This window comes from Ovis canadensis, chromosome 9, assembly GCF_042477335.2.
Source record: "Ovis canadensis isolate MfBH-ARS-UI-01 breed Bighorn chromosome 9, ARS-UI_OviCan_v2, whole genome shotgun sequence".
Lineage (NCBI taxonomy): Eukaryota > Metazoa > Chordata > Mammalia > Artiodactyla > Bovidae > Ovis > Ovis canadensis.
Window position 1 is genome coordinate 66444064 of NC_091253.1, and position 18437 is coordinate 66462500.

Genomic DNA, 18437 nt, shown 5'->3' on the forward strand with positions numbered 1-18437 from the left:
ACTCTGTGCAACCCCATAGACGGCAGCCCACCAGGCTCCCCCATCCCTGGGATTCTCCAGGCAAGAACACTGGAGTGGGTTGCCATTTCCTTCTCCAATGCATGAAAGTGAAAAGTGAAAGTGAAGTCGCTCAGTCATGTCGGACCCTCAGCGACCCCATGGACTGCAGCCTACCAGGCTCCTCCATCCATGGGATTTTCCAGGCAAGAACGCTGGAGTGTGTTGCCATTGCCTTCTCCAAAATTTGAGTTAAGTGGTCCTAATACATTACATCATTTACGTGTAACACTTGTGAGACAAGGATCACCATCACCATTTACAGATGAGGAAACTGAAGCTTACAGAGGTTAAATAACTTCCCCATGGTAACATACCTGAATACATGGTGGACAGAATTGTGAACCTGAACATTTTAACTGAAAGCATATGCTTTAAATCACTGATTGTACAAAACAAAAATCAAGACAAAAGTAGGGGGCTGAAGGTCAGACTTGGAAGATACCTAGAAGCAGTAATAAATAAAAATGTAGAACAGATCAAAAGCCATCTTTTCATCATTTCTGACCATATTTTCCCCAAGTCTGGGAATCCAAATTTTGCCTTAAATGAATTTCTAGGTATTATCTATCCTATTTTGTACATGTTCAGTAAGAGTATATAACTGGATAACCAATCAGGACATACTATATAGAACAGGGAACTCTGCTCGGTATTATGTAACAACGTAAATGGGAAAAGAATTTATAAAAGAATATATGTAACTAAATCAGTTTGCTGTATTTCTGAAACTAACACAACATTGTTAACTGTACTCCAGCACAAAATAAAAGTTTAGAAAAGGGGGGAGGGTTGAGAATATATATTGCAGAGGTAGAATCCGGCATTTGGGAAATTCTCATTCATAACATAGAAGTTGGGAAATGGAAACTCTCTAAAGATTACTGAAAACTGAATAATTCAAAAAATTTGTATTCGATCATTAATTTTAATGCTTCTCCTTAGAGTCTGACAGAGATCTATTTTTAAAACACAGAATAAGCAGGAGAAAATATGACATATTTATTGAGGTCTAATACACTAGCCACTGTGACAAGATTTAAACATTTACACGTTATCTAAAAGACACACAAACTCTTAAAACCATCACCCAATGAGACAAGTAGTATTTGTAGTATTTATTCCCATTAGGAAACTGAGCCCCTCTGAGGTTCAGTAATGTGCCCAGAGTTGCAGAAATTCAAACATGGGTCTTTCTGACTCTAAATTCTTGCTCCTTCGTGTATATTTTTCTTAGAGAAATTCCGAAGAGCTGGGAAGACAAAGAGCAGGTCAGAGGAGAACTGGAAGCAGAGGGCTTTTCACTTCATTGAGGCTGTGAGAACACAAGGGGATGCCTGGCTTAAAAGTCACAGAGGCCAACATTGAGCCCAAGTGACTGCAAATTGGTGATAATTTGTTCTGTCAGGTTATTACCATTTCAGCCACCTGCTTAATAATTCTTCTAGTTGTGCAAACAGATTGACAACCTGTCTTCAACTGCACACATGGGATCACCCTAAAGAATTTCACCTGGGGAGAAGAGCCTGGACTCCACGCACAGGCAAACTGTTGGGAGATCCACGCCCAAGAGAGCAATGGAGACGAACCAGGAGGAGCGCTCCTGTAAGTCCCAAGACACGATGTTTTCTTCTACATTTATGTCTTCTTACTGGAGATCATTGTACAACCAACTGGCTAAGTGGTCCTTGTGGTATCATTGTTTATCACCTGCCTCTAAATGTGCAAACCTAGAAAACAAGGTCCTAATGTCACACCCTTATCTTTACACCTCAGGACTCACAGCACCCAGAATAAAGCAAATGTTTGTAAATAGTTCATTTGAACTGGCTTATTCGTTAAAGATTTGTTCAAAGTAAGTTTCTCTTTTCTCTCCTCCCCTCCCTATGCCCCATGCATAGCCATCCATTTGCCACTTATTTCCTAAAATTTCAACCAGGGAAGAAACTAGTTTTTTAAATAGAAATTTAGAACCTACCATTAAAGCTAAGCCAGAACTGAGAGCTTGGTGGGTACCTCTCTGCTCAGTGTAGTGGGTGCAGCCCAGGCCACCCCAGAATGGAACCCCTCACCTAAGCAGTTCTCTCTTCCATCCAGTTCTTCATCTTTGATTTTTTTCCAGTTAAAGTCAACTGTTCCCCTTCAAGCCTTTCTATGATTGTTACTTAAAACTTTTACAACCATCTTCACACAATTTTAAATCTGAAAATAATTTTGGATCATGTAAATTCAAACACTTCATTGTGTAAACACAGGAAACCCAGGGCAGAGATTTTTAAAATCAGATGACGTTGTGGGTTGACTTGCATCTGCCCCAAAAAAAGATATATTCTGCTTCCAACTCCCAGGACCCATAAACGACGTGTTTTTATTTGGCAACAGGGTCTTTGCAGATGTAATCAAGATGACATCATACTGGACTGGAGGGTGGAGTGGGCTCTAACCCAATGGCTGGTGTCCCTACAAGTAAAAGGAAGTTTGGATCAGTGACCCGGAGAGAACACTGTGTAAAGATCCAGAGCACACAGAGACAGAGGGAGCACACGGTGTGATGCGGCCGGGCAGAGACTGGAGGGATGTAGCGCCAGCCAAAGCAAGCCAGGGGGCTTCCCTGGTGACTCAGTGATAAAGAATCTATCTGCCAATGCAGGAGGCGTAAGTCCAGGATCTACACAGATCTCTGGTCCAGGAAGATCCCACATGCCGCCGAGCAACTAAGCCCTCGCACCACAGCTATGGAGCCTGTGCTCTAGAGGCTGGGAGTCCCAACTACGGAGCCCACCCGCCACAACTGCTGAAGCCCGCATGCCCCAGAGCCCGTGCTCCACAAGGACATAAGCCACCGCAATGAGCAGCTCACACACCGCAGCGAGAGCCCGTGCTCCACAAGGAGAGAAACCACCGCAATGAGCAGCTCGCACACCGCAGTGAGAGTAGCCACCCACTCCCTGCTGCTAAGGAAAAGCCCAAGCAACAGCGAGACGCAGCACAGCCAAAATAAATAAACTGTAAAAAATTAAAAAAAGACAGGCGTTACCAGCAGGAAGCTAGGAAGAGGCAAGGAAAGATTTCCCTGCAGGTGTCAGAGGGAGCATGGCCCCGCCAACAGAGGTAATACATTTCTGTCGTTTTAAGCCCCTCAGTCTGGAGCACTTTGTCATGGTAGCCCCAAAGAACTGAGCCCCAGGAAACTGAACCCCAAACCCATTACCTGTTTAAAAAATAAAAAGGAAATAATACCATCTAGCTCTCTGGGTTTTTATAAGAATGTTTTAAAGGGTCATGAAATAAAAGGTGGGCACATACTCAATGTTCAATGAGTACCTGCTGTGACTCACTTTCCTGGTCCTACCAGTCATCCTGGCTACTTCCTCTCCTCTTCTCTGCCACGAAGCTTGACCCACAGGGCTCACTTCCTCACCTGCCATCACTCTCCAAGCCCCTCGTTCCCCTTCAGCTAAGGACAGTTCTGCATCAGGATCTCATTGGACAGCTCCAAGCTGCCCAGACTGAACCTCACTCAGAAGTCTCTGGTCCCCTGACCCCTCCCCGCCCCCTCGCCCTCCCTAGGTTTTCTTCCCGCCTCCCTGAGATGTGGCTCCATCTCCCTCTCTGCGAGCCCACTTCACGCCCCACCTCTGATCCCACCCCACGCAGGCTGTTACCATGCTTTGCTTATAGATTCTTGCCCCAAAGCTCCGCGTTGGTTGCTGCCTCTTCCACTCCAATCACTATCCTGCCACCAGAGGGCGCTGTCTGAAACGTGTCTCAGACTAGGGCACTCCATGCCTTCAATTCCTGTATGGCTTCCCACCCTCTAGGAAAGCTCACTGCTCCTGACAATCTGGAGCCCACCGACTCCACCTCCTGCTCCTGTCCTCATTGCCACTCGAGGCTCTCATTGCATCGTTCAAACTGCAGTTCCTCTAGGGAATCATGTTTTACTGATTTTTTTTTTTTAAAGGAATGTATTAACACTAAGGGTAAGATAAAGTAAATGGCTTCCCACGTTATTTTTCCCAATTTTTTTATTATGGTAAAATATATAGCATACCATTTACCATCTTAACCATCTGTTAATAATTTAATTTTTTAAACAACAAAAACATTGTGTATTGGGGTACAGCCATTTAACAACACTGTGATAGTTTCAGGTGAACAGTGAAGGGACTCAGCCATACATACATATGGATCCATTCTTCCCCAAACCCTCCTTCCATCCAGGCTGCCTCATAACATTGAGCCGAGTTCCCTGTGCTATACAACAGGTTTTTGTTGGTTATCTATTTTAAATAGAGCAGTGTGTACATGACCTTCCCAAACTCCTTAACTGTCCCTTCCGCTCCCCCCACACCCATTGTTTAAGCACGAAAGTCAGTGGCATTAATCACACTCACAATGTTGTAAGACCACCTTCACCTTCTCTTTCAGGATCATGCTCTCCTGTTTTTATGTCTCTGTGTATGTTAGTTTCTCTTCCTGAAACCCTCTCCTTATTTCCAAGTCCCACTCATTTCAATAAAGGATCAGGAAAGCTCTCCTGCTCCTGGAGGAATTCTCTGGCCCTGGTGGCCTGGGCCCACTCCGGGCATAACGCCCTCTGTATATTGTCTACTGTACTTCGGAAAGAGCTGGTTGGGCAGTTTAGGACCCAAGCACTGTGCTCTGATCCTGCAGCTTCAGCCCCACACAGAATGTGGTGCAGAGTTCCTGGAGATGCTCAACATAACTATCTGAATAAATGAATTGCAGGAAAGCACCCTCTGGAGTCAGGAAATGGCAGCCCACTCCAGTAATCAGGCCTGGGAAATCTCATGGACAGAGAAGCCTGGCAGGCTACAGCACATGGGGTCACAGAGAGTTGGACTGGACTCAGCGACTAAGCAAGAACAACAACAACCTCATGAAGTCAGAGGGAGATATAAGAACCCAGTTTCCCATCACAGTCTACCTTGCCTCTCATATTATTTTATATATTTTATTCCCCACTTCACTGTTCTCACCTAAAAAGGTTTTATTTAAAAATGTCACTTTCTGTAGAAATACAACTCTGTCTAATGCATAATCTATCCGAAGATTGTTACCATTCGGAGCAGGGCCCCTACCGTCATGTGACAGAGGCGTGTACACAGCAAACACACCATGGTCAAATAGGTGGGGAGCCGATGATAACAGAGCAGGAATATAACACCAGCTGTCCCCAAGAACAGTCAGTCAGGAGGGGACAGGTTGCCAGAAGTAAGAGGAGTCTAAGATACCTGCTCCAGAAGTCTGAATGTTAACACTCTGTACCCAAGAGAATTTGCAACAGCATAATCAAGCTATAGAAGCTTCTCTGGAAAGTAAAACTGCATATACACCTCTCTTACAAACGGCAACCCATTCCAGTATTCTTGCCTGGAGAATCCCATGGACGGAGGAACCTCATAGTCTACAGTCCATGGGGTCGCACAGAGTCGGACACGACTGAGCGACTTCACTTTCGCTTTACACAGCCTTAAAGAGGCAACGACAGCTTTAAGAGTAGGAATAAGAAACATCAGTCTCTGGTATTTTCTTTAAGCACATATAAGAAGAAATATGAGTTTCCCGTTTTTTAACCTAAAGACACACAAAAAATAAAAGAAAAACCACATAGGTCAAAATATCTTTAGTGGTCATACCCACAGAGATGACAAGATAAAAATGTTTCCCCTTGAAAGTCTGCACTTGAGGGCTTCCCTGGTATCTCAGCGGTAAAGCAGCCACTGCCAGTGCAGGAGATGCAGGAGACACGGGTTCGAGCCCTGATCTGAGATGATCCCACATGCCGAGGCGCAACTAAGCCCATGCGCCACAACTACTGAACCCACACTCTAGAGCCCGGGAGGTGAAAGTACTGAGTCCACAGGCCACGACTCCTAAAGCCCACGCACCCAAGGGCCCATGCTTCGCAACAACAAAGTCACTGCAGTGGGAGGCTCACCCATCGCAGCTAGAGAATAGACCCTGCTGACCACAACTAGAGAAAAGACCCAGCACAGCCAAAAATAAATTTAAAACAAAATTTTTTTTTTAAGTTTGCACTTGAGGCTCTAACTTTCTATGCCTTATTCTGTTTCCAGATGTGACAAAATCCAGAATGGGGAGGGAATACTTGGAGGTCCCCACTTCAAAGTGGTTCTCCTTAAGAGATCCTAAAAGCAAAGGACCCACTTAAGGCGAGCCTTTCCAGCTGCTACTTGATGGACATTTTGAGCAGGAAGACCCGTGGGGGTGGGGGTGGGAGGGTGTTCTATCTGCGTCCCATGAGACGTCTTGTGCACGCGCCCACTCCATGTCTGCAGCAACCCCCCTCACCCTGCACCCAGTGGTAACAACCAAAAGCATTTTGAAATCTTCTCTAGATATAGTCAGATGCCCCCGGAGGGGTGGAGACCAAACATGTCCCCCTGACTTCAGGCAACGGAGCCTCTGAAACCTGCTATCTGACTCTGATTATCTCCAGAAGAGAGAGATTAGGGAGCATGGGTCATATAACTGATAGTCCTTAAGGCTGTTATTTTCTCATATTTGTTCATGGTAAAAACAGTAAAACCTCCGGAGGAAAAAAATGAGAATAATCGTCATCAAGGCAACAAGGAATAAGAAAGCAGACAAAACTAGAGTCATTCCATTGGTGGGGGAGGTGAATTGGGCAGTGGCAGGGTCACCAAGGAGGAAATTCCTGCAGAAGGGAGGGGAGGCAGGCAGCACTGACACAGAAGGGGGAAGACAGCTCTCGAGTCAGACAGGCCACCCGTGCCGGGATTCAGCTCTGAAAGCGGGGCCCCACACAGCTGTCACGCGCCTGTCCGAAGAAAGGTCACTCTCCCCAAACTGCACTGGATAGATGAGTAGAGGACAAAGAAAAGCTGGCAAAGGAACACATTAGTATTTTCAAATGTTTCACGTGCTCCTCCAGATATTCTTAAACTGATTTTTGAATCTCTTTCACCTTTAAAAAAAAAAATATAGAAAAAAACGTTCGTCAATTATTTCGAGTCATCTGCTCCAAAACTGGGTCACTCTACAAAAAGGGTGGCAGAAGATCAGCCATAGAGGAGTTTGGGGACCCCCGGAGGGGAAGTCTTTAAATTTCCTCTGCAAGAACAAGGTTCTACTGCTCTTCGGTTCTGCTCGGATTTTTTTTTTTTGTAAACCCGTATATTTACTATTTAAGACCTGGACAATCCTGAAAAGCTTTCAAGAAGTGATAACCCCTTTCCTAAAAAGAAGAGAGAATGACTCAGAGTCTAAACCAAAAAAGGGGAATGAAGCAGAATGAACAGGACTCTGAGCTAAAGAATTTCAATTTGATTTTCTTCAGTGTTGTTAGAGTTTCAAATATGACAGCATAAAACTAAAATGTCAGAGTTTTAAATGGCTCCTATTTCCTGAAATCACTAGAAATAACCAGAAGTTTTTAAAATATATATATATAAGCCAGGGCGTGCTTTATCTTTCTGCACATGAGAAAATCCTTAAGAGGAAGAATGAATCTACATATATAACACTGAAAGTTATCCTTGTAAGTGTTCACAGACTGGAAAAGAAAACTCAACCAAGGACAATAGGAACAAGATGACTGTGCCGACTGCACAGCAACATGGAAAGTTCAGGTCCAAGCGGCACATGAGGAATCAACAAACTACCCATGGTAATCTCTTTTTTTAAGTCCACACCACATGGGTTGTGGGAGTTTTAGTTCCATGACCAGGGATTGAACCCAGGGCCTCAAGAGTGAGCGCACAGTTATAACAGCTGGACCGCCAGGGAATTCCCAACAAACTACCCTACGATCAAAGGAAAGGTTCCGCCTTGAATGATTAACCTGTTCTATGATATCCGTTACTGGGCAGGTGCAGATTCCACGTGATCAAAAACAAACAAAGCACACACACACAAAACCACTGGCTTGAGAACTGAGGGGTGATGTTGAGTCCTGACTCGGGCTAAGCTTTGTGATTTGGGGACTTCACAATGTACCTGTCTTTGCCTCCATGTTCACATCTGTAAGACGATCTACAGCGTGATCTGATCATTGCCAGTTTCACTTCATTCATTCATCACTCATTCACTCAACTAATAAATATTTGTAGAGCCACAGCTGTCGAGTGCTGTTCCAGGTGTTAAGGGAAAAGCAGTAAATTAAAGACCGACATCCCTAATGGAGCATGTATTCCAGATTCAGACATCAGTGTTTTTCAGACTATAGGCTGTGAAATCCTTTCAGCAGTACCAAATGAGCATCTTTAAAAGAAGAAACAGGAAAAATATAAAATATCAGAGTATATCACACATAGTAAGGGTAAGTTCTGGTTTCACAGAATCCTGCTTTAGCTATTGACATTTATATCTATGAGGGCTGTGGATCAAGAAGTATAAGGCATTTCTGAACGTGGGCTGGTTGTACCAAGAGAGTTTTAACATCTCTGATAAAAGAATTTTTTTTGTTCCAGCCACTGGCCTTCATCCTATCCTTCACTCAGATTGCTTGAGGAACATTCTGCCCAGAGATTAAATCTCTTTACCTTTTCATTTGTCCCATGACGGCATTTGTGTAAATATCAAAGACTGTGCTTTTGAGATCACTGTCCCCAACCTTTTCTGAGTATGATTCCTTTTAACATCAATTCTTTTTGTGTACTACTTGTCTGCTGGTTGGGAAAATTCAGAGTGGCCAATAGCCATGTGAGCTTTTAAATGGAGGGCATGGAAACCCACTCCAACATTCTTGCCTAGAGAAACCCCATGGACAGAGAAACCTGGCGGGCTACAGTCCATGGGTTGGCAAAGAGTTGGACACGACTGAGTGACTAGGCACACACAGCACACAACGTATGTATCCATCCCAAGAGCTCCTATCTAAAAATACAAAGGTTGCAAACACACAGAAGGCAGTATTCATTTCATCTACACCTCCCACTTGATATTCAAAGAGATTTGCAGGCTTCTTGTGCCCTGAGGAGTCACAAGCACAAAGACTGGAGATTCCTGTTGTAGATAGCTGCTTTGATTTGCTTATTTTAGAATCATCCTGTTCTTACCAGGTGACTGCTTATGGCAGTTTCTGTTTGGTTTAATGTTCTCCCTCCCCTCAATCCTTTTTAAAAATTCACACAAACCAATAAAGGTGAGAAAAACTGGATACAAGAGTTTGTTTCCAGTTTTTGTTGTTTGCTTGCTTTTTAAAATCATTTTGTGTCTAATCCCATGAACCCAAACTCCTACAAACTGCAACTAGGAATTAGAGACGTAATTGTTCAAAATAGAGACATGCTCAACCCTATCCACTGCTTCTGTCTTAACAGAAAACACCAAAAGGGTGGCAATTACTACAACTGGGAAAAGGAAAGGAGGTGAAATAGAGATTCAAAAAGAGAGAGACTTCCAATAAGCGGCAAATCATCCTGGGAATTTCAAAGCCTTGGATGCTATCACCAAGCTCTACCTGAGGTCAGATCACTACAGTCCTGGCCCCCATGGCCCTGTGTCACTTAGGATTCTCTCTGTCCTCGAGCTCTAACTTCCTTCTGTGTACTGTTCTTGAAGCATTTCCTACACGAAGGACTGAGCAGTGAGGATGGAGGGAGTCATCCTTTGGGAACAGGCACGGGGAGGATGTACTTTCTGCAGAGTCCATGGTGTACTGCAGGGCCAGGAAAGGGCAGCAAAAGACAGATTCCTGGCAAGCCAGTTCCTGAAACAGACATCCAGCCACTGCCTGCCAGTCCCCAACTTCCGGAGACCTGCTCAATCCAGTTATTGTCAACCTCTTCCCCTTCCTGGAAAACCAAACTACACCCTCAAAGGTGGCTACAGATTGTGACCAATGGTGACAGGAATGCTGCATACTCTCTAAAATGTTTATAACTAGGGTTCATGCTGTAGCCTTTATTATTATTTTTTAATTACCTACTTTTTAAGCTTAAGAAGAGTGAAATGGGACCTAACCTTCATTAAAAAGGGAAACATTAACTTCGAGGAAAATCTGCTTACTTCTCTGGCAAGTCACAGAGGTTGTCTAACCATCTCTAACTGTTAGCTATAAAATGAGGGGATTGGCCTGGACATGGCTGAGGCAACTTCTAGCTTTGTGCTGTTTGCTCATAAACTTAAGCTCTGCCCTGATGGTGGCTCCTGCCTGCAGAACAATCTTCCAGCGGCACATGGGAAGGATGCCTGCTTCCGAAGGCACAGTAGCTGCGAGTTTTTCTCTTACAATCTCTCACCTGTATAATGCAGGCAGCTCAGTCCTGGGCTTTGTGCCAACCTAGAGGGTGGGGTGAGAGTGGGAGGGAGGTTCAAGAGGGAGATGACATATGTATACCTATGGCTGATTCATGCTGGTGGGTGGCAGAGACCCACACAACGTTGTAAAGCAATTATACTCCAATTAAAATTTTAAAAAAAATTTTTTAAGAGTATCGTTCAAGGAAAAAAAATCTCTCACCTGGGTATTCCTGCATGTTGCTCACAGTACTCCAAGCCCAAAACCTGGCCTGTGGTTAGCAGGACTTGAATTTAGTCAGTGCTTCAGCTGCTTAAGCCTCATTTTCACAAAAACAAAATTGGGGGTGGGGTCCTTCCTAAATTAAATTACATAGGTGACCAGAAGCAAAGACCTCCGGATTCCCCACTTTTGGCTGTTTATTAGGTCGATGAACTTAGGTGATCAGAAGACCTCCAATTCCTATACAAATAGGTCCACTTTTTAAAAATATACTCAATATTCTGTGATATCCTTTATGGAAAAGGAATTTGAAAAAGAACAGATATATCTATATGTATAACTGAATCACTTTGCTGCACGCCTGAAACTAACACAGCATTATAAAACCAACTATGCTGTGAGGTGCTATGCTGAGTCACTTCAGTTGTATCAGATTCTTTGTGGCCCTAGGGACTGTAAGCCCACCACATTCCTCTGTCCATGGGATTCTCCAGGCAAGAATACTGGAGCAGGTTGCCATGCCCTCCTCCAGGGGATCTTCCCAGCCCAGGGATTGAACCCAGGTCTCCCACATTGCAGGCAGATTTTTTTAACCGTCTAAGCCACCAGGGAAGCCCCAAGTACATATAAGTCAATCCAAATAGGACAGAGGAGTCTGGCAGACTACAGTCCACAGGATCTCGAAGAACTGGGCACAACTGAAGTAACTTAGCATGCATGTATTCACATTTAAATACATATACATACATTCTCAACATTTAATAAGCCATCTAGCTCTCTACTTGGAATCCCGTAACAGCTTTACTAACCAGTAGCAACACAGCAACACCCTTTTCACACTAAGAATTATAAAGCCAGGCAAATCCCCAGTTGCATACAGGTTTCATCACAGCAAATGTCACTTTAGAAAACTAGGAGTTACCAAACTTCTGAAGAGTAGGTGATCCTGGTGGGGACGTATTTCCACTGGGAGACAGGTAGAGATAGTTTTTGTTTACTCCTGTATTAAAATCAAATGGGGACTCGTAGTCCTCATAAAAATCCATCTCTCTACCGTCCATTCCAGGCGATTGCAGAACACATGGTTCTACCACCGCTGCCTCTTCCTGGGTTGAGCGCGCTCTGGATCACTGCACCAGGCAACTCTGAGGAAGAGATCCAGCCCCGGGTTCCAAGAGCCTGGCTTCCTGGGACAGGTGCAGCCGTCACACCCTCAGGACAAGGAGGTTGTTTAATAAGTGACTTCTCCCCAGCAACCTGAGGAACAGCTCTGATCACCACCTGCTGTTCATTTCCGCCAACAGCCAACAACCCAGGCAGGAAGCAGAGCTTTCTAGAGCTTTCTTCAGTAAACAAAGGAGGGCCCAGTGCTGTAGCATCACCTCCACATACAAACAGTTTAGGCAAACGTCAGACACTGGCAGATTTATATTTTTTTACAACTTATTATTATCTTTTAAACTGTTCAGCTGACCACAACTGCACCAGGGCAGACTTAATCTTCTAGGACAAGGAAGGATTACCGGCCAGTAATCTCCCACAAAGGCCATCTGGGGGCTATGTTTTTTCCACCCTGGATTACAGGGGCAGCCTGAAAGCCAAGCTTCCTGGTTGAGCGATCAGTTTTCTGTGTGTGTATGTTGGTAGAGAAATAAAGTTCCATTTCCAAGACAACTTTATCTAAAGCGACGTCTGGCTTGAGTGTAACAGAAATGTCAGCCTGACTTGTTGTTCTCACCTTCCTTTTCCATCCCTTCCCTTCCGTTTTGTGCAAAGATGGTGTTTCCCTGATGTGTACTGAGCAGAAAAGAAGCCCCACGCAGGTGAAGGGCCCAGGTCCTCCCACCCTCTCCTCATTAACCCAGGCCAGGCCTGCAGGGTAGCCACCCTGGTCAGCTTGTAAAACAAGACTTCTGAGTCTCCAGATCCACTCCCCAGCCTCTTTACGGACCCTTTCTGCCAGAACTCTGGCCTTGGCCAAAGTGACATCATGTATCGTTCCTTCTGCTTTCACCGTTGTGGCTGAGCTCATGTTAAAGAGGTGAAAATACAAGCGACCCTCCCTTAGATCAGTGGTGGTCTGTTACTGCCTGACAAAAGCCCAAGTTAAATAGATAAATAAATAAAAAGGACTTTCCTGTTCGCTCAGTAAAGAACCTGGTAAACACAGGTTCGATCCCTGGTCTGGGCAGATTGCACACGCAGACTAAGCCCAGGCTCAAGAGCCTGAAAGTCGCAAATGCTGAAGCCCATGCGCTGCAACTGCTGAAGCCCATGCATCCTAGAGCCTGTGCTCTGCAACAAGAGAAGCCATCGCAATCAGAAGCTTGTGCACTGCAATGAAGAGTAGCCCCCACTCACTGCAACCAGTGAAAGCCCACTTGCAGCAACAAAGACCCAGTGCAACCAAAAATAAATATTTTTTAAAAGGAGCAGGGGACTTCTCTGATGGTTCAGTGGATTAAAATCTACCTTTCAATGCAGGAGATTCCAGTTCAATCCCTGGTCAGGAAAACTAGGATCCAACATGCCTTGAGGCAACTAAGCCCAGCGCCACAACTACTGAGCCTACACGCTCCAGGGCCCCTGCACCTCAACAGGAGAAGCCACAACTAGAGAGGCCTGCGCATCACAATGAAGATCTCTCCTGCCCCAGTGAAGACCCAGCCAAAAACAGCAAAGGCCATGTTCCACCTTTTCACATCTTTCTCAAGAAAAGGGAATATACAATATACTCTCCCTAGATTGGAAGCAAGTAGGAAATTTTTTTAAGTTATAAATACTTTAAGCACTAAAAAAGAAATCTGAGTGTGTATAAAACTATATAAACACCAAGATAGTTTACATTCATCTTAACTTATGATTCATCTACTATTTTTTTTTTCTATTAGTCTCCTGTTGTACTCTATTTTTGGCAAGTCTATCTTATTTAAGTTTTTTTTAAGTTTATTTTTAACAAAAAAAATCAATCTGTATTTTTCTCCTAAAAGATACCAAAATTAGGGTAATGATAAATGCTGTTTATTCTCTATTTAGAATTAAAATAAATGGTTTCTTTTTATTAATTGAAAAAAATGAACTGGTCAATTTCTCGAAATCCATGATATCTCTCACTGAGGTAGCCCAGGTATTATGGTTACATTCTTAGACTAGAAATGGTTATTGGAGTCCCCGGCCCTCTCAATACTCTAAATTTGGTCACCAAATCACTGGAAAAAAAAAAAAAAAACATTCTGCATTCTCATTCTTCCTCCTAGTCACAAGTGTCAGAAAATGCTATGGGCTGAAATTTGTGTCTCTGAAAAACTTGTATGTTGAATCCCTAACTTCTGGTGTGACGGTGTTTGGAGGTGATTGGGTTTAGATGAGGCCATGAGGTGGGGCCCAGGCTGGGATCTGTGTCCTCATAAGAAAAGGAAGCCCTTTCATGGATCAGAGCCTTGTGGCGAAAGGGCTTGCATAACTCAGTGAAATTCTTGCCTTGAGGACACCATGAACAGCACAAAAAGGCAAAAAGAAATGATGCCAAAGATGAGCCCCCCAGGTTGGAAGGTGTCCAATATGCTACTGGGGAAGAACGGAGGGAATTACTAATAGCTCCAGAAAGAATGAAGTGGAAATGACACTCAGTTGTGGGTGTGTCTGGTGGTGAAAGTAAAATCCCATGCTGTTATAATAACATTGCATAGGATCCTGGAATGTTAGGTCCACGAATCAAGGTAAATTGGATGTGGTCAAGCAGGAGACAGCAAAAATAAACATCGACATCTTAGGAATCAGTGAACTAAAATGGATGGGAATGGGTGAATTTAATTTAGATGACCACTGTATCTTCTACCGGAGGCAAGAATCCCATAGAAGAAATGGAGCAGCCCTCATAATCAACAAAAGAGCTACAGTCTTTCCGGTAGTCATGTATGGATGTGAGAGTTGGACCACAAAGAAAGCTGAGCGCTAAAGAACTGATGTCTTTGAACCGTGGTGCTAGACAGGACTCTTGAGAGTCTCTTGGACTGCAAGGAGATCAAAGCAGTCAATCCTGAAGGAAATCAATCCTGAATATTCATTGGAAGAACTGAGGCTGAAGCTGAAGCTCCAATACTTTGGCCACCTGATGGGAAGAACTGATTCACTGGAAAAGACTGATGCTGGGAAAGATTAAGGGCAGGAGAAGAGGGTGACAGAGGATGAGATGGCTGGATGGCACCACCAACTCAATGTACATGAACTTGGGCAAACTTTGGGAGACAGTGAGGGTCAGGGAGGCCTGGTGTGCTGCAGTCCACAGGGTCACAAAGAGTCAGACACGACTTAGCAAATGAACAACAAAAGTGCTAGCTCGAGCTCTCCTTCCACCATGTGAGGTCACAGACAGCCAAGTGCCAACAAGAAAAGGGCTCTCATGGGGATTAAATCAACCCACACCTTGATCTTGAACTTCCCAGACTCCAGAACGGTGAGGAACAACTGACTTTTGCTATAGGCCTCCCCTTCTGTGGTAACTTATGACAGCAGCCAGAACTAAGACAAACATACCAACAATGGCAGACACAATGAGGCAGGTCACAGCCACCTCCGGGGTCCTCGGATCCCTCAAAACGTCCACGCTCTTGACCTCTGGTGGTGACTCCCATGCTACATCCTCTGCCTGAAATGCCTTTTTTTCTGCTTGCTCAACTCATTCATCTTTCAGGACTCAGGCAGAAATCCCTTCTTCTCAGAAGCCCTCCCCCTCTGGCTCTCCCTTCCGGCAACAGCACACAGGATGTGACGTGCCCACCTGGCAGTCCTGACAGCCTTGCCTCCAGAGCAGGGGCTGCACTCTCTACTGCACTGCCAACCAAGCTATACAACATGGAAAAAATAAACAATACAAATGCTTATTAAAGGGGGATTATTTAAATGCTAAATAGAATATTCATGTAACAAGAAAGTATGCAAACACGATGTATAAATGTATATATTTTATAGGGAAAGATATTCTTTTTCAAAATATTTATTTGGCTGTGTTGGGTCTTAGTTGTGGCTCGTGGGATCTTCATTGCCTCCCACGGGACCTTTCGGTGAAGCACGTGGGCTCTCTAGTTGTGCTACCATGTGACTCCAGAGTGCACAGGCTCAGGAGCTGCTGCATATGGGCTCAGCTGCTCTGTTAACAGGTGGAATCTTAATTCCCCAACCAGGGATCGAAATTGCAGCCCTGCATTGCGAGGTGGATTCTTAATCACTGAACCCCCAGGGAAGCCCCGGGAAAGATATTCTTGATACGTTCAGTAAACATTCCAAAACTGTTTGTACTACATGATCCATAATTGGTGTGATAACTGGAGAGACTAACCAACCCAAAGAGAACATCGGCAGGAGAAATTCTAGGAAGGTGTGTACGTGCTGCAAGGCCAGCAGAGGGCACCCATAGGCAGCTCATAAGTTAACCAGCCAGCCAGTGAAGTGCATGCTAACTACACAGTAACAATTCAGTGGATAACTCACGTTAGTGGAAATGGAATGAATACAAATATCTGTAAAGAATATTAAGTTTCTATCTACCTATTAACACATCATTTATATATGTCTGTGTAAGTACTCCCTAATTTTGAAGGAGTTAAATGTAAAATCTAAATGTGCTTAGTCACTCAGTGGTGTCCGACTCTTTGCGACCCCATGGACTGGGGTTCCTCTATCCAGAGATTCTCCACACAAGAATACTGGAGTGGGTTGCCATTTCATCCTCCAGAGGGGAAAAAAAAATCTACGTAATACACACAAAAATATTACTGGAGGGACCTTGAAGGGCACACAGACAGACGATGTGACTGCTCAACAGGAGCGGCAGGTCACAGATATCAGACCCTGTGGACATGTCATGAGAACACAGCAGCCAGCTGGCCAAATATAGGACAATTTGATCACCAACATAATTAAGGACAGCAGTGGATTATAAACCATTAAAAATAGGAATCCAAGAGTCTGTATCCGGTGGTTAATTGTATGTGTCAATCTGAGTCATGAGGTGCCCAGATAGTTGATTAGACATTGTATATAGTTGCATCTCTGACGGTGTTTGTGGACGAGATTAATTCTAATCAGCAGACTGAATAGAGCAGATGGGCCTCCAAAAAGTGGATGTGCTTCATACACTCTGCTGAAGGCCTAAACAGAACAAAGCAGCTGAGAAGGGAGGATTCCCTCTGCCTGTCTTCAAGCTGGGATATTGGTCTTTTGTGTCTGGATTTGGACTTTGAATGAAACTGACACCATCAGCCTTCCCGGTTCTCAGACTCAACCTGGAAGCACAGTGTGTGTTAGTCACTCACTTGTGATCCCATGGACTGTAGCCTGTTAGGCTCCTCTGTCCATGGAATTCTCCAGGCAAGAATACTGGAGTGGGTAGCCATTCCCTTCTTCAGGAGATCTTCTTGACTCAGGGATTGAATCTGGGTCTCCTGCATTGCAGGCAGATTCTTTACCATCTGAGCCACCAGGAAATCCCATGGATGTACAGTAGTTCTCCCCTTATTAGTAGAGGATATGTTTCAAGACCCCCAGTGGATGCTGGAACAGTAGAAAAAACACATACTATATTTTTTCTCATATATACATACCTATGATAAAGTTTTATTCATAAATTAGGCACAGGAAGAGATTAACAATAACTAGTAATAAAATAGAACAATTATATTAATATACTATAAGAAAAGTTATGTGAATATGGTCTCTTTCAAAAATACCTTATTGTACAAACTTAATGCCTTTTCCCGGAGAAGGCAATGGCACCCCACTCCAGTACTCTTGCCTGGAAAATCCCATAGACAGAGAAGCCTGGTAGGCTGCAGTCCATGGGGTTGCTGAGGGTCGCTGAGTGACTTCACTTTCACTTTTCACTTACATGCATTGGAGAAGGAAATGGCAACCCACTCCAGTGTTCTTGCCTGGAGAATCCCAGGGATGGGGGAGCCTGGTGGGCTGCCGTCTATGGGTTCACACAGAGTCGGACATGACTGAAGTGACTTAGCAGCAGCAGCAATGCCTTTTCCACCTTAACTAAAGGACTTATCATGCCCCGTGGCCATAGCTTTCACAGTCTGAGATGCGACAGCAAAATTAGCACGGACTTCTTTTTCCTTCTTCACAGTTTCACAAACAGAGGATTCATTCTTACTACAGATCTTATTAACCTTAGCATGTGATATTTTTCTTTCCTCATTAAGTCAAGAACTTTCAGCTTTTCACTTGAAGGAAAGACCTCAAGGCTTTTCTTTGGCATATCTGAATTGCCAGCATTGCGACTCTTGCATTTGGGGGCCTTTACTAAGTAAAACAAGGGTGATGTGAACACAAGCACTGTGATATGACAACAGTTGATCTGAATGCTGAGCTGGTACCAAGTGACTAGCAGGCAGGACACACTGAACAAAAGAATGATCCACATCCAAGGAAGGGAAGACTGAGTGAGACAGCACGTGATTCCACTACACGACTCAGGCTGGTGCATGATTTAAAACTGATGGATTATTTGTTTCTGGAATTTCTGGCTTGCTCTTTTTGAACTGCAGGTAACTGAAACTGCAGAAAGTGAAACCACAGGTAAGGAGGAATGACTGTATATCCTAACCCTCCTGGGTTTCCAGCTTGGAAACTGCTTGGGAGAGTTCTTCCTTCATAATTGTGAGGTAATTGTTTCTAATAAATCTCTTATTTATAGATATAGAAGCACATATAGATATACTATTGGTTTATTTCTCTGAAGGATCCAGACTAACATGTCTTACAAGTAATAAATAGATAAATAGAGGAAGAAAGAAGACCTACAGAAAAACTGCATGTTATCACCATAAAGATTCAGGCAAAAATCATCAATGGATGCTAACCCGAGGGAGTTATTTTTAAATAAGAAGCAGATATACAC

At 44.1% G+C, this 18437-nt stretch overlaps 1 protein-coding gene across 2 annotated transcripts in view; it reads right to left on the minus strand.

Moving 5' to 3' along the window:
- Nucleotides 1-18437, minus strand: part of TPD52 (tumor protein D52) — a 125258-nt gene that overhangs the window by 38457 nt on the left and 68364 nt on the right. Inside the window, exon 1 of one of the 2 annotated variants that reach the window (XM_069601079.1) lies at nt 11454-11721. The exons of the other annotated variant lie outside the window; for it this stretch is intronic. Coding sequence (XP_069457180.1) covers nt 11454-11592 — 139 coding nt within the window. The 5' untranslated portion in view covers nt 11593-11721. Of the gene's footprint in view, nt 1-11453; nt 11722-18437 lie in introns of those variants that run through there. 2 annotated transcript variants of the gene reach the window in all.